Source organism: Pezoporus occidentalis, unplaced genomic scaffold, assembly GCF_034315485.1.
Source record: "Pezoporus occidentalis ecotype Australia unplaced genomic scaffold, CSIRO_AGI_Poc_V1 ctg11, whole genome shotgun sequence".
NCBI classification, from domain to species: domain Eukaryota; kingdom Metazoa; phylum Chordata; class Aves; order Psittaciformes; family Psittacidae; genus Pezoporus; species Pezoporus occidentalis.
The window spans coordinates 12,534,177-12,550,970 of NW_026912886.1; the positions used below are offsets into that span (position 1 = coordinate 12,534,177).

At 41.7% G+C, this 16,794-nt stretch overlaps 1 protein-coding gene across 3 annotated transcripts in view; it reads left to right on the forward strand.

Moving 5' to 3' along the window:
- Nucleotides 1-12,636, forward strand: part of MCTP2 (multiple C2 and transmembrane domain containing 2) — a 123,939-nt gene extending 111,303 nt beyond the window's left edge. For all 3 annotated transcript variants that reach the window (XM_062631365.1, XM_062631354.1, XM_062631372.1), the window contains 4 exons: nt 2,812-2,921; nt 5,552-5,661; nt 7,637-7,734; nt 9,950-12,636. In XM_062631365.1, coding sequence (XP_062487349.1) covers nt 2,812-2,921; nt 5,552-5,661; nt 7,637-7,734; nt 9,950-10,018 — 387 coding nt within the window. In that variant the 3' untranslated portion in view covers nt 10,019-12,636. The remainder of the gene's footprint in view (nt 1-2,811; nt 2,922-5,551; nt 5,662-7,636; nt 7,735-9,949) is intronic.
- The last annotated feature ends 4,158 nt before the right edge of the window (nt 12,637-16,794 follow it).

Consider the following 16,794-nt stretch of genomic DNA (forward strand, 5'->3'; position numbering starts at 1 on the left):
TATTTTTGATTCAAGCAAAAGCTTCTGAGCTGTGATTTTAAACCATGGGTATCCAAATCCTATTTTCAAGCAGCATAATACATCGAGTCCAAAAGATATCAGAAAGGAATGATACCTGAGGAGGATGGAGAAAAATTGTCTGGATGATGGGACCTTGCACAGATGGGAAAGTGGAAGACATATTTAGGATTATTTATTACATCTTCCACAACTATGGAAATGTTCAAATATAGTTTTCTGTCTGAGAGTTGCCCACTTACTAATAAATACGGACCCGTGGCTGTCCTCTTGATGGACTATTAACTCTTACTGCTTTCAACAGTGTTTTGTAAGGTGCCAGCTTCAGAAAGCATAAACAGCCCCCCAAAACCTAAATAATTTGGAAAATCCCATTTGCTGTACTTCATTTGTCTGCTTCTGTCTTGCTTAACCAGCGACCTAATCATCCTGTAGATGTGTTTAGACTGCAGGTTGCCAGAACAAAACAAATAACCAAAAAGCAAATAACAAAATAGCCCAAATAAATAACAAAGAAAAGATCTCGACAGATTTCCAGGAGTTTCAAGGGATTCTGCACACATACTGCGGTGCATACTGCATGGGCACTTGGTAGCCTATTTTACTCTCTAATAACTGATTTCATGTACAAGGCTTTCTAATCCTAGTCTATCTCTGTTTTTTCCATGGTTGGGCATATTTTGTATTATAAATTGAAAACATCTTTGTCTAGGTATGATTTTAGCATGCATGCTAGGTTAGAATGTGCATGCAATTGTCATTATATCCTAGGAACTTGTAGTTTCTGTTCTATTTGCTTAGTCTGCTTGGTGGCTGCAGCAGAAGTTATGTTGTCTTGGTTAAATTGCATTATCACCACATTTCTAAGCTCAATCGAAGACGTGTAAATGAAGTCAGCATGATGCAGATAGAGCTGACAGATGATCTTCCTTGCAGCTCTGGGTAGCAAGAGTAGGCTTGCCCTGGAATACCACTTTAGATAAAATGTTTTCTTTACCCCTCTGAATTTGAATGGAATGAAATTCCCACTGGCTGGTTCTCCATGAACTGCTCCCCAGCTTCTACTTCCAAGTTTGGTGCAAAAAAGCCAGCTCTGGTTAAGGGACTGCTGTACCATTCTAGTGAGTGAATAGTTAAATATAATCTTAATGTGTCATTTAAATTTGAGCCTAACAAGGTTATAACTGGAGTTGTGTGAAAGTGACTTTTTGGTGCTATTTTCACATAAACTGACTATTTATTTATTTATTTTGTTCTGGGGTTATTTCACACCCCAAGGGTTTCATTTTTGTTGGTTGTTTTATTAATGTAAAAATACTCATTTTCGCACCCAAATGTGTGATTATTTAAAATGCTGCGTCTATTCATTGTGCACTCACTTGCAACCTAAAGGCAAATATTCAGATGTCTGGAGCTTGATAACTCCGGTGGATTTGGCTGGCTTTTTCATCTCCAAAATTACTGTGAAGAGAAATGGGCATTAAGCAGTTCTAAAGGGTTACAAGTGCTGTAGTGCCATGTCTGCTTCTCAGCATCCAAGGATGGTTCCCACATTACTCCAGCACACAACGATGAGCGCAGTCCCCTGTCTCAGATGCACACAAGCCCTCTCACAGCATGGTAGTGCCAAAAGGCTGTAGGAATGAGCTTTGATCTCTCTGGCCCAGTGTGACTTTTAAGTAGCCTCTGACCCTCTTTCCTGCATGGAGAAATAGTGTGGGTTCACAGCACAGAGGCAGAGTGAATCTTCCCCTTACTCCTACCCATCCTTTCCCCTGCCCCAGCCAGTGAGGACCACAGAGAACACGGATCCAATGTGCATTTTACCAGCATCTCCCCTCTCTGGGCACTGACTGGTTAAAATGCAGCTTAAAATGTCCTTTTTTTTTTTTCCCTAAATTGAGCTGATTTTTGAGTGTCTAAATGTGATTTAAAATCAGTGTCCAGGCCTCTGCATTTTGTAATAAGTGAATGTTTTGCTGATTTCTCGCTAGAATATCTGCAACCACACCAATTTGCATGCCTGTATGTGTGTTAGATTGCTGGCAAAGAAATGCTGAATGCTGATAATTGTATACTGATTTCCAAGGCTGATTTAAGTAATTTTGATTTTTAATTCATTCTGTGCTTCCTTTTTATTTCTGCACATGTGTAGTAATGTCCTGTAATGTTGTTGCCTAAAATAAGCAGTAAGAAATGAAGTTGTGAGATGGCTGCTGTAAAAGGAAAATGATTTTTTCCTTTGATTCTTCCCCCCCAGTAAAAGAATGGGTTTCTGTATACAGAATGTTCAAAAAATATTGTATTCACTGTCTTGCTGCTAATCTATATACAGAAAACAGCATGGCTGATGGGAGTTTACAAAGCACAGAAAAGTGATATTTAGAAGTTCTGCACGGGAATATTTTTGTTCCTGAGAAGTCCTGAGCACCCAGCACTCCCTTACATGTCAGCTGGACTCAGGGGTGCTCAGCATCTCTTCTGGTTTGATATGAAACTGGGTTATTCGCTGAAAGTCTGGTCTGAGGTCCTGCAGTAGGTTTGTGTTAAGTGATGATGAAATCTCTGCCTGTGTGTCTAAGGAAAGAAGAAATTACAGGGATCTGTATGTCTTCATGTTGATTGTATGTGATAAACCCAGAGTGTGTATTCTCTTCTTCCTTCACTGATACACTTGAGTTTATTGATGCATCCCAGTACTGGGAATGTGACTTTCTTTACCTATCTGTGAACATGTTAGCAAATACAGAATGTATTACAAGTTTTGGTTTTCTTTTTTTTTTTTTTTGTTAGGAATCTGAGAAAAAGGGGTTAATTGAGAGAATCCACATGGTCCAAGAGATCATCATAGCTGTGCAAAGCATCCTAGAAGAAATAGCATCATTTGGAGAGAGGATTAAAAAGTAAGTGGGAATTTTTTCCTTGATTAGCCACGATTTGCACAGCCAGGAGGATTAAGGTGGAGTGGATGTCATGCTTTGAAAATAACTGCAAGGTTATTTATCTGCAGCAGGAGAACGTGGCCAGTCCCACCACTGCTTCTTCCTTTAGAGTCTCTTATTCCAGAAACCTTTCCAAAGCATATAGTTATAGGCTCATAGAGCGGTTTGGATTGAAAGGGACCTGAAAGTTCATCCAGTTCCAGCCCCTCTGCCACAGGCAGGCACAGCTTCCGCTAGACCAGGCTGCTCCAAGCCCTGTCCAGTCTGGCCTCGAACACCGCTGGGATGGGACAGCCAGAGTTTCTCTGGGCAACCTGTGTCAGTGACTCACCACCATCACAGTAAAGAATTACTTCTTAATATCTTATCTAAACCTCCCTTTCAGTTTAAACCCATTTTGCCTTGTCCTACATGTTCTTGTAAAAAGGCCTTTTCCAGATTCCTTGTAGGCCCCTTTTAGGTATTATCTCCTTAGAAGAGGAGAAGCGTATGCTCTACTGATGTACTTATCACATTTGTCTAGATTTCTGGTCTTGTCTGGGATGGGATGGGGAGTCATGAATGCCCCATAAGGGAAAAATATTGCTTCAAGATGTGGGCACAGAAGTATTTGGGCATTTCTTTTCATTTTCTTCATAGAAAGTAGGTAGGAATTGATGGTTGGCGTTGCCTTTCCCACGCCCTCTCCATGGTTACAGGAGGTTACCAGTCACTTATTTCCCTACCCAACACATTGGTGTTATTCTCTTTTTACCATTTTGAGCTGTCTGCTTCCTGCTGGTGCCACGAGGAAGACCAAAGGGTTGCATAGGGAGGCCCATAGAGTATTCCTGAGGGAGGTGAAGAGCCTAAAATATAAAGAAAATCCCACACACAAACACACACAAACTTTTATAGCTCAGTCTTAATTGACCCACATTGTTTTCTGTTTTGAACACAAAGTGATGGTTTGTGATCGAGCCACACTTTAATGAGGAGCTGGGTTCAAGCTAAAAATACAGCAAACGTATGTGCTGTGGTTCCACACTGGACACCCCAGCTGGGTGGAAGTGGCCCGAAGATGTATCCCAGTCTATGAACAGGGCACTGTTCTGCCCAGCTGCATAGCAGGAAGACTCACAGTGCTTAAGTACTATTAATTCTTATGTTCATTTTGGTAACAATGGTCTTAAAGAACACATTGGGTATTAATGCAGATGCCCAATGTAATTTCAGAAGAATTTTGTTGTAACTCAACAGTAATGTACCGTTAACAAATTGCTACCGAAGTTTTTTTGTCAGTGACAGACTGAATTGTGCTGCAGTTTCCGTCTGTCACTCCAGTCATACAATCACAGGGAGTTTTAATAGTTTAACTGAATTGAGCTGTTTTGCTATTTTTTTCCTTTAACTTAAGCTACGTTGATTGATAACAGTGTGTCCTCTCCCACCTATCTTTAGTTAATATTTAATACATTTATTGAAGCTTAAAAGTGATTCTTTTAGCATCCTATTAATTCTATCTGTCAAGGGAAGTTTGTCTTATTTTAGAGCCTGATAAGTGGGTCCACATTCATTCTCTCTTCTTCCTACTCCCCATCGCTGTGATGTGATGAAGTTAACAGGCAGATTGTATTAAACAGACATGCTCAGATCTGTAAATTCTCCTGTGGACTAACTGGCATTCATGTAGTCCAGGTATCTCAATATTTGGTGCATGCTGTAGGGGTGTGTCTTATGGGGAACCAGGGGGATATAGTAACATCAAAGATGTGTTAGCAGTAGCTGCTGAGCTTAAATCCATCATGGTCATAGAAATAAAGGGTCTGAGTGAAAAAAAGTCCCACTTTGTGCTATAATGCTGCAAAAGTCTGAAAGACTGTAGCAGCTAAGCCCCTTGAGTGCTTCTCTTGGGAAAAATCTGATGCAGGCTGATGGTGTGCAGAAGCGTGGCTACTGCCAGCATACTTTAGCTTACCCAAGGCAGCCTCCTATATACAATGTAGTCAGGAGTTGCTGAAAACACAAGGAAACAGAAGCAGATATACGTGTGTTGAGAGGTTTATATAGAATATTATTTCCTAGTATGATACAGAGAAATTAACTGCTCTTTTAAGGTTTAGCATACGTCATAATCAATCCATTACAAGTTGTCGGTGGGGTTGAGTTTGGCTGCCTGCCATGTCGTTCACTGACACGCATCCCATGTCATCTCCACTGTGGCCCAGTGGAGCCAGCTCAGATAGCTCACACTCGCAGTGTGGCCTCATCTCCAGATCAGATAATCCGTCCATGAATAATGGAGAGCTGACCGATGAGCAGAGATGTGTAACAAGTGTGACACGTATAAAGAAGAAACAAAAATGACCTGCTACATGCCTTACAAGTCCACTGAGCTCCCCAGAGACTTGATATCAGCCTCTTAGATATCTCCCTTAATGTGTTATAGCATCCTGATGCAGGAATCTGCATATCCACCTTCCAAAGAGACTGCAATTTAAGTGATCTGAATGCACTGAGCACTGCAAAGAGGTCGTTATTATTGGGTAGCAGAATACAAGCAATGTCCAAGAGCAGAAATGTTGAGAAGGATTTTTCCTTTTTCTTCACAGCACATTCAACTGGACGGTGCCTTTCCTCTCTGTCCTGGCCTGCTTGGTCCTGGCAGCAGCCACAGTTATTTTGTATTTCATACCACTGAGGTACATTGTTTTAATATGGGGTAAGTACTCCACTGTGTCCTGTTTGTGTGCGATAAATACGGTATAAATCTACAGAATGAAGTCAAATAAGCTTTAAAAGACCTGTTAGACAATCAAGTGCTGTTGCTTAGAGATAAATAAATATGCTATGAACTTCTTAAAATGGCCATTTCCCCTCCACCCCCCAGGTGATCCAATGATTTGCTTTTCTTAGGGTTCTTTATAAGTTTCCAAGAGCACCACAAGAGCATTAGCCTAGATGAACTAGTGTTGCTGTTCTGCAGGAGAGTAACTAGCTTCCTGGTGCTGGAGCCTCCCAGATGGGAAGTGGTAGGGAGTGGACAAGGTGTGTTTTGCAGAGCTGGACCCTGGAAGCCTTTTGGGTCTTAACTCTCCTGTACTCAGCCCTGGTGCAGTTCTGGGCTGTAGGGACCCCACATCACTGGGGCTCAGCCATCAGCTGCTGCCTTGGCTCTCATAGAGGCAGAAAAGGGAGGTGATGAGAAGGTGGAAGTACAAACAGCCACTTTTGGGGAGGAAAAAAAAAAGAAATAAAGGATTAAAATAAAAAGGGCAAAAGGGAAGGAGAGAAATTGCTAGGAGTAGAAAGTTCAGTAACAAAATACTGCTGTGCTCGTGTGGAAGACATGGTGAGTACATAAAAACTATACATCCATTCAACATCATCTAGACTGACAGGGCCTTCAAATACGATACATGTTAAACAACTACCCTGTGGCAAGGCCTCAAAAGACCTTATGGTATTTTCTGTTTTTTAAAAATCAGGTACACAGAAAATTGTGTTGGCATTTTGCTACAAGTATATGGCTTAAAAGCTGAATCTCGGATGTGAAGCAGGTACATTTCCGAGAGAGGAGAATGCTGGAGCAGGCATCACATTTGAAATCACTTTCAGGGAAACTACTGGACAGGGGCATGATGGAATTGATTCCTGTATTATGATGCTCAGAGGCAAACAACATTTGATATTTTTTTGCTGTTCTTCAAAGTGGGTTAGCTGATTTCACCTATTAGGAAAGGAGCATTGTTCCTTTGCTCTTCTACCACCACACCTTTAGGTAACCACACTACCAGTTGCTATTTCTCAGTGGGGAAATGTTGGCAGTAGGATGTTAAGTGGCTGCATCGGCACAAAGGAAGAGCTGGGAAGGATGGTCAGGTCTCACTTGACCATCCCAGCCCATGCAATTGAGGTGGTGCTGACTGAGGGCCTTTCCTCAAAGGGAGGAGAAGAGAAGACCTCATGAACACCACAGTAATATGAATGCTACGCTCCCATGGGTCTTCTGTCCAGATTAGAGACTACCTCTGATATCTGAAGCATAACTAAGTCAGTGGAGACAGGGACCTCTGTTGCTGCACTTAATAAGCCACATTACTTACCCTGAGACCCTAAAATAAAGTAAATCTTGCGGTAAGTTTTTAGTTTCACACAGCATCATAATAGGCCAACTTGTCAAATCTGGTTCTGCAAAGAGAGGATAAGCTATGAGACATGGCGGGGATGGGAAGCTTTCATTTTCAGAAGAAAACGAAGGAAAAAAAGCCCTTATGCTGCCCAATTATTTTCAGAGCCCTCCAGTTCCCTGGGCAAGAGGAGAGGGAATGTCTTTGGTCATGGAGGACAGAAGATTTAACAGCATTCTCGGCTTTTAATTCACGTATTCTCTCCACAATACCCCCCAGAATAAATGCGTGCTGCAATCTCTTTTTGCCACGTTGTTGACAACAATCAATCCCCAAAGTAAAGAAATACCTTTATAAATAACGTCCTCTACTTCCTCCAGGAGGCACTTGTGAATGATTCCACATGACAGGGAACATGTGCATGGCTTTAAGTCCAAGGCACTGTTTTCACACTGATTTTTACTTGTGAATTCCTCTTCCCTTTTTCACCTTGCCTGAATGATTTAGGAGGGAAGGATTAGAAAAGAGTTATATTCTTTTGTTTGCCTTTTTTTTTTTTTTTCCTAGGCATAAATAAATTTACTAAGAGGCTTAGAAATCCCTACGCCATCGACAATAATGAGCTACTAGATTTCCTCTCCAGGGTACCATCTGATGTTCAAAAGGTAGGTAATGAATGGCCACCGCCAACAGAGGCAACAAGCGGCACTGAGAGCGGCTGGTGCTGGGCTTGGGGACCATGATGCCAGTGCACTTTTGAGTAATGAAGATAAGGAATTGAGGAAAATCCACAAAGGTGGAAGGGGGGGAGGGTGTTAGAAGAGAGGGGAGCCAAAATCCTTTGTCAGAAGGATAAAATGATTGCAGAAAAATTATCCTGAAAAGACCTACTTTAAAATGATCTGGAAAATCACCCAGCGTGGTTACTGAACTGTGGTTTCCGTCACCTTTCTGCTCTGGTATTTGTATGGAAGGAAGGGGAAAATAGTCTCTTTGATAGAGATAACCATCCAAAAGGATTTGCTGAATTCTTCCTTTTCTCAAAAAAAGAGGCGGGGAGGGCATTATTTCTGTGACTTTGTGCTTGAGCTCCAGGCCTCCCTTGGACAATACTCTGCTCATCTTTTCCTTTAAAGATAGCTTTGAGATGTGTATTAAAAACTCTGCAGTTGATCAGATCAATCTTCTACCATTATGGAATTATAAGTTTTAATCTAACCAGAGTCTGTCCTCCCTCAATTTCAGTCAAGTCTCTTCTATTTCTTTGAAACAACAACACTGTCTTAGTAATCTTGCCTATCTTCCTGGGAATTATTTGAACAATAAGTCCTTCAGAATGTCAGGATCTGTTTGTTTCTCTTGGAGGAAGGAAAATAGTCTTGCCGGGTAAAGAAGCCACAAAATATAAAGGATTCTTCCTTTTGTTTTAATCAGCTGGAATCTGTGTCCTCAGGCCCTGATCCTGATGCCCTAGATCCCATTTGTGTTGTACCTTCCTCTGTGAATTGTGGTACTTTCACAGTGAGGTGCTGCTCATTGTGAATAAGGGGATCACAGTTTTGCCTGTAGTGATTTTACTCTGTTGGAGACAGAAAAGTAATTGCTGACATGCAGTGTCGAGGCATCTGGTAGAGAAACAAGGTTGGAAAGGCTTCTGGTGACATTTATTTCAATAGGCTACCAGATTGGTTGGTCTTGATCTTGAGTGAAATCTCGCCATAGACTGGTGGGAGAGAAAAAAGCTAAACAGAAATGATCATAGAGACATTAAGCTTCAGCATGTTCTTTATTTTTGTCATTACTGTTGTAAAGCATGCTGGATTTGCAGTGATGGTTTGCATATGCCCTTTTAGTGTTTATGCTTAAAGATAAGCTGCTTTTCTGTTTATGCTTTATTTAACATTTAAATTTATAACATTTCCCTGAGTGGTTTCCATCATTTGGGGATCCTTTAAGCTTTCCAAGGAAAATAACTATTTTCTATGGGAGGAATGATAAAAGTTCCTAGGCTGGGACAAACCTTCTCAGAGTTTTCCACTAGTCCTAAAAATAGTGAGCTTATGTGACAGCCAGACGCTCATCCATGGCAGATCCCAAGTCCCTCTGTCTGCTTTTACATGCTATCAGTGTTTTATGTTTTTATTTTTCCGTGCTGTCAATGCATCATCATTTCACTGTGGTACTGCGATGAGTTAAGAAATTACCTCTGTGGTACAGCCATTTGTATACCACCCGCATGTGTTGGACAAAAGAGGAATGAAAAAGATGCAATGCTCAGCAGAAGTTGCCCCATGATTTCGATGGAAATACTTTTCTGTAGAACAGATGATTTGGCGATTACACCATCCTTGTCAGTTTATAACACATGCTTTAACCATTATATTGTATATGGAATTGGTTTGAAAGGTGGAGGCAGCTTTGTCCAGGTTCTATTTGGGAAAATATTTTCCTTTCTCAAAATGATTGTGTCAGCATCCTGAGGTCTGTGGACGGTTTTAACAACTGTCATCTTGCTGTGTATTGAGATCCACTTGAAACTCCTGACAGAAGTTCATTAAATTTACAGGTTAATGCCAGAAAGATAAGAAAAAGACCTCCCAAACCAAACCCAAAAGATCTAGCCTACATTGCTGTAATCAGGTAGAACCCCATGTATCTCATTAGAGAAATCTGCTTTTAATATTTTTGTTTCAAGAAATGATGCATGACTTCTCAAATCCTTCCTGCAATTAATCCCCCATGTTCCTGTGTTTAGAAAATGATTCATTACTTTTGAACCTTCCTTAGTTTCCCTTGGTTTGTCCTCGGGGAGCCATTAACACACACTGTAGTGAGCTAGAGTTACCTAACTGCAAACGTCATGTCTGTTTGTTTTTACAGGTGCAGCATGCTGAATTGAAACCATACAGCAGCTCCAGTCCCATTAGGAAGAAGCGGAGCGCACTATAGGATGCAGTGTGATTTCAGAATGCAGCATCTCCCTCCGTACCCCCTACGCATGAACATGAGCTTCCCTCCTCCCCTTCTTGCTTCAGAACAACACTATAATCACTGCGACAGACTCACAGACTTTGGTTTTTGGGTTTGTTTTTTATTTGAAGATGTGGTTTTTTATAAACACCTATGTTGGGTTGTCCTTTTTGGGTTGCCTTTTGAGCATGGAGTTGCAGCCCAAAAAAGAGCAAGGTGGAATGTATGAACTAGTTTTTCGGGTGGGGAGGAGAATGGGAGAGGATGTTGCAACTGCACTACTTTATTTTTTCCCTTTGGTTGCAGAAGCTGGATGTGGCAGCACTCCCTGTTTTATGTAGGAAGAGATAATTCCGCTTAGTGTAGCAGATCAGCTGAGCTGATGTGAGGAGATGCTCTGAACCAGTTTTTAACATATCCAACAGATTTACTTTAAGATATGAAAGCTATTCTTTTCGGAGTTAAATCACTGTGCCTAGGAAGGTTTAAGCTCTGAATTAACGAGTCTTTGATACCCATCTTCTGTTCAAGCAATGTACATTTTAAGAAGTTTTTTATCATAATTAGCAGAAAGAGTGAGGAGCTCCAACAATATCTCAGTATTTCATCCAGCACTTGTGGGGTTTTTTTCCCATTTTTTTCCTTCCTCCCCCCCTTCTTTTTTTAAAGCCCACATTGTGTTTAACTCTTTGGCTACTGGAATCATCAGAGATCCATTGCTGGCAATGGAAGCATGAGAACCTTCTGCTGTAAAAGGATTAAGAGACTAGAAAAGCCTAACTCGCTGACCTGAAAAGACTCTGTTGACTTGCCTTTTATAATTCCATCTCATCAGATATTTTCAGCATAGCTGTTGTTTTCCTGTCTAAATCCAAAGGGGTCAACACTACACATCCAAGAGAAAAAACACATTATAGCCTTAAAGAGACAAGCGTTTGTGCAGAAAGACAGCATAATGCCGGAAAACGCGGTTGTGCAATAGTGCAGACTTTGGTCCATCACTGATGTCTTGGACTCTTTCCTGGTAGCTCACCAGGAGAGGATCAGAAAGTGAAGTCATATGGAAACTGAGCAGCGAAAAGACAGAAGAAAGGACCCCAATTTCTATTCTGAAGAGAACGTGATTTCTTGCTTGCTTACCAGTCTTTTGGCTACTGTGCTTCTGCTTTATAGAATTCAGATAACCAGCATTATTCATGTTGTTTGACAGGGGAAACAAACACAGAATCCTATGTAAACCTGCTTAATTTTGGTGAGAGTGTAGCCCTCAGTCCTTTAGGTGCTGTAGGACATCACTGGAGCAATTTGTCAGCACAATAAGTCAAGAGCTGAAGTGCTGCTTGTAGTTCCCAGGCAAGGATTGCCACCAGCATCACCTGGGGTAGTTCGCAGTACGAAGAAATAGAGAATCCTGAGGGACAGGTTTATGTTTAACAAAAGATGACTTTGGAATTCATGTAATTAAAGGTGAAACGAGTAAAACCTTGCTTATGGATCAGTGATCCAAATGGATTTGAGCTATGTGGTTCAGTAATTCAATCTTGTGGGCCTATTGCGTGAATTTGAAGATGGTGTATTAACACCAGAGTATCTTCCACTGGATTATTACTCAGATTCAGTGATTTTTCAAGAAGTTTCTTTTGCAAAGTAACAATCTGCACTTGCCTTTGAATGAGAAAGGCACGTTTCCTAGGCTTGATTGGAGAAGGAATGTATTTTGGTCATGCAAAGCTATGTGTAGCTGCGAGTGGAAAGGATAGAAAAAAGATTATCGTGGTTTAAAAGCCACAAAAACACCTCTTTGTCTGCACGTGTGCTTGTGTACCCATGCATATACAAAGTTGTGTATAAAGAAGAGTACATGTATAATGTATTTATAGGTGAGTGTGTGTGGGGAAAATGGGTGAATATAAAGATTTAAAAACCTTGAAGATGTTTATGAAAAATGCCAAAGATTCTGAAGCTTATCAACTTGCATCTGTTCTTCTTCATTTTGTATCTTTCCCGGCATGTCTCTCTGGCTGAGCCAGATCTCTGCATGATTTGATTTACTTCAAGTTAATGAAGCTGGTTGGAAAGAGCCTTGTAGAAATTACAAAATCTCCAGTAAATCTCCTTCTTGTACATACAATAGATGTCCACGGACCCCTTTTGTTAAACCAGTTTCTCAATCTTCTCTGTAAACAATGCCTCATTGTCTCACTTTAAACTATCATCTGGTTTATCATACTGAGGTCTTGTCATTTTGTAAGGACCGAAGTCAGACATATTTAAGTAGGCATGTGAGATCTGATCGTTTATTTGAGTGAAAACATTCCACTGCAGGAAAATTGTTTATTTATTCAAAAGTTGAGACTGATAATTTAATATTTTTTTCCCTATAGATTTTTCCATGTGGAACTGATTTCTCTTCAGGAGACAGGGTGATGTCTTTTCTTTTTAGTGTAGATATGTTGTATTTAAGAATGATTTGTGTTAGATTCTTATGCTGGAGGCATTCCAAATGAAGGGGTTTGGATGGTCCAGTACCTATATATGTTGTAATGAGCTTTTTCTTTTGATAAATGCTGTTTGAAATGCAATAAACATTTGAGGTTGAGCTGATGCTTTTAATTTATCTGTATTATGAGATACAGAATCATAAAATCATCGAATAGGGTTGGAAAGGACCTTAAGATCATCAAGTTCCAACTTCCCTGCCATGGGCAGGGACACCTCCCACTAAACCATGTCACCCAAGGCTCTGTCCAACCTGGCTTTGAACACCGCCAGGATTCACAACTTCCTTGGGCAGCCCATTCCAGTGCCTCACCACCCTCACAGTAAAGAACTTCTTCCTTATACCGAATCTGATCTTCCCCTGTTTAAGTTTTAACCCGTTACCCCTTGTCCTGTCACTACAGTCCCTAATGAAGAGTTCCTCCCCAGCATCGTTATAACCCCCCTTCAGATACTGGAAGGCTGCTATGAGGTCTCCACACAGCCTTCTCTTCTCCAGGCTGAACAGCCCCAACTTCCTCAGCCTGTCTTCATACGGGAGGTGCTCCAGTCCCCTGATCATCCTCGTGGCCCTTCTCTGGACTTGTTCCAACAGTTCCATGTCCTTTTTATGTTGAGGACACCAGAACTGCACACAATGCTCCAGGTGAGGTCTCAGAAGAGCAGAGTAGAGGGGCAGGATCACCTCCTTCGACCTGCTGGTCATGCTCTTTTTGATGCAGCCCAGGATACGGTTGCTTTCTGGGCTGGGAGCGCACACTGAAGCCGGCTCATGTTCATTTTCTCATCACCCAACACCCCCAAGTCCTTCTCCGCAGGGCTGCTCTGAATCTCTTCTCTGCCCAACCTGTAGCTGTGCCTGGGATTGCTCTGACCCAGGTGTAGGACCTTGCACTTGGCATGGTTAAACTTCATGAGGTTGGCATCAGCCCACCTCACAAGCATGTCAAGGTCCCTCTGGATGGCATTCCTTCCCTCCAGGGTATCAACCGAACGACACAGCTTGGTGTCATCGGCAAACTTGGTGAGGGTGCACTCAGTCCCCCTGTCCATGTCACCAACAGAGATGTTGAACAACCATCAACAGATTCCTGCCCCCCTGATGGGTACCCAACCCTGGACGATTTTACTACCCATTGATGGGTTCCCATTCTTTGCTAACTGCTTACTGTGCTATAATATTTTGTCTGACAAGGTGAGCAAGTACTTCACTTGGCAGTGTAACAACTGATGCTGGAGGCTCTTGAAATGGAGACTGTGCTGCAGCCTGAGAGGAGGTAAAGTCTTGTCCCACCTGCTTACAATTATTGAGTGGGGTTTCCTAGGCCCTACCTAAAGGAAAGGAGGGTTATGTGCCTTTACTGCACACTCCAGTCAAAATAACACTTTATTCAAGTTTTTAATTTGATTCTTAAAGTGAGATATGGCTGATGCATATTTCTGTGTGTCCTTTTGCCCATGCAGGTTATCCAGTTTTGCATTGTTAATCCATTCAGTGTATAGCATGGGAACAATAAACAAGTGTTTTCAATTAAAGGTAGTCATTTCAGTGCAACAGTGACTGAAGTCTCCAAGACCAGAAGGTATTCCTAAATGTAAATCTAACTATGGGTCTATTGGATGACTGTGAGAGTGATGAGACACTGGCACAGATTGCCCAGAGAAGCTGTGCCTAACCTACCCCTGACAGTGTTGAAGGCCGGGTTGGACAGGACTTGGAGCAACCTGGTCTAGTGGAAGTCCATGGCATTGGTTGGACCTGGATGTTCTTAAGGTCCCTTCCAACCCAAACCATTCTGTGATTCTGCAGAATCATGGAGATACTGGAATATGAATAAAAAAGTAAGTGTGTAAATAACTGTATTTGACACGTGTAAATGCAATATGTACTCAGGTTTGCTCAAATATAAGCTGCTGCTGAAGGCTGGTTTCTTGAATAATCATAAATAAGGCTGAGGACTCGGCTCCCCTATGGATCGCTGTCAGTAAAGCTCAGTCATTGAAATGCACATTGTGGAAAGCAAGCAAACAACTGAATAAAGCAAAGCTGGTGGAAATGTCACGCACCTTTTATTTCCTCTGCTTGCAAAGCTCCGGTTTTAACCTTCAGCTGTAGCTGTTCCTCACTCTGCTTCCCCCCCCGCAGTCCTCTCTTGGGCCACCCAGAAAGCAATGGAGAGCTCAAGCTCTGTCCTGCTGACCTGGGGCTCCCACCAGAGAACACTACCCAGCAGACCTGCCACCCCAAACCCATTTGCTTGGAAAAGGGAAAGCATTCTTTCCCTAGAAATTAGACTGCTGCTGCTAATTCACTGCCTGGGGTAAGAGTCTTAACTCCCTGATTTGGGCTGTCCCACTAGCAAACGGAGACTCGCCATTTAATTTCCTGTACTCTACATGGGGCTATGTTTTATTTTACTTTTTTTAATTTGGAGGGCCTGATCCTGCAAGCATTCCCACAAATAGAACTGGGGTTATTTTCCCATCAGACTGGTACGTTCACACCAGGAAGGAATTTGGCATGTCTTGCGTGTTAAGAAAAAAAATCAACAAAATACATTCTAATCAAACCCTAACCTTTAGATTTCCCATCCTTTAAACTAAGCTGATAGACTGTTTGAGAAACGTTAGCTTTGACTTCAGAGACTATGGCATGTGTTAGAAGTGAATCCTGTTCTGACTAAATATTGTACATGTATTTTATCTGTAAAGCTACATGTGTCAGGACTCTGGTGCATTTGCCCCTTCAAATCACACAGAGACATGATAAGAATATCTGCTGTTCAGCATCCTTAAAAGTTAGCACCTCAGAAGAAAGCTGAGATATTATAAATGATTGTTAATCTGCTTTGTTGCAGATGGAGTGGTTTTAGTTGTTCTCAAATTGGGGTAAATTAAGCCAGGTGAAATCCCATCAATTTGGGACAGTCTGCCTGGCAGTTTATCACTGGGGAAGACCCTCAGCAGCAGCAGTGATTATATACTTCAAAGGCCATGTGAGCAAAAGATACGTTTATGATGAATGTAAATATTCACAAGCATTTAGAAATAATGTTGGAGTTAAAAAACCAGCCTCTTGAGATTATAGTGTTTTTAATCTACTTCATGATGCTTTGACTTAAAACAGTGCAGAATTTCAAGAGAATTCAGAAGGTCATTTTGCTTTGAATAAAAAACATGCTCTTCTGACATGAATCATGAAACTGAGCACAGGGAAGCAGGAGGCAGCATGCAGGTCTCAGTGCTTGCCACAGCAGCAGCACCTGGGCGGGCATGAGTTCAAGTTCTCAGCGTGGCTTTAACCTGAGGGCTGGTGATTCTTGTTAAATTTTACGTGAAGGAACGCTGCCAATTGGTTTCTGTGTGTTGGATTGAACACCTGCAATTTCCCTCTTGGCTGAACAAGATGATGTGCCTCTTGCAGGGGAAGAAAGTAAGAGCTGGAAGACATGCAAACTTCGTTTGTGCTGATGTCCTCGTGCAGCCAGCCTTCTAACCTCTTGAGGACTTCCTTACGGTAGGAAGGTAGGACAAGCTCATAGACTGGACATGTATATCTGGTTCTGGGGCTTCCAGGGCCAACCGTTGTCAGATTCAGATGATCAAGAGACTATGCCTCACATCAGTGATCGTTGGCTACTAGAATGGCTCAGCTAGCACATTTGAATAGTGGCCTTCAGTCCATGGAGGGAGGATAAAGCGCTGGGCTTCAGTGATTTGAGGGGTGGATGAATGGGTGTTTATAGGGAATCTGTGCTAGTGACTGCTTCCCCAGGAAACCTAGGGACTGCTTAGCTAGGGATTTCTCCTTTCCTCTGTTTGTTGTGATCAAATTTCTAGCAGATGAATGAAAAATTTCTCTGCTCTTGATCTCTGCATTTTTATGAAGTGACTTTTATAACGCCAAGGATATTAATTGTTTGTCATCTACCAAGTGGAGATGACAAAACCTTAAGACTTGGGTCTTGCACTTCCAAATACATAGTCAGCCTAGATTCTCCTTCAGTACCAAAGGGATGTGGAGATAAAATGGCACTGGATCCAAACTCCTTCAGGAAAGTGCAAGATCTGCTCACCAGAATTGTTATAGTGGCTTCAAAGATGCTGGCAAATACATCTGTTGTACTCTTAATAATGGGAAGTAAATTTAAGAGGTTTATCATAGTGACACTACCCTTTATTCCTACTGTGGGTGTTGGTTTTTTTTTTTTTTAAAGGAGATAGAAACAAACCAAAATGCATTTTTTTTTTTTCTT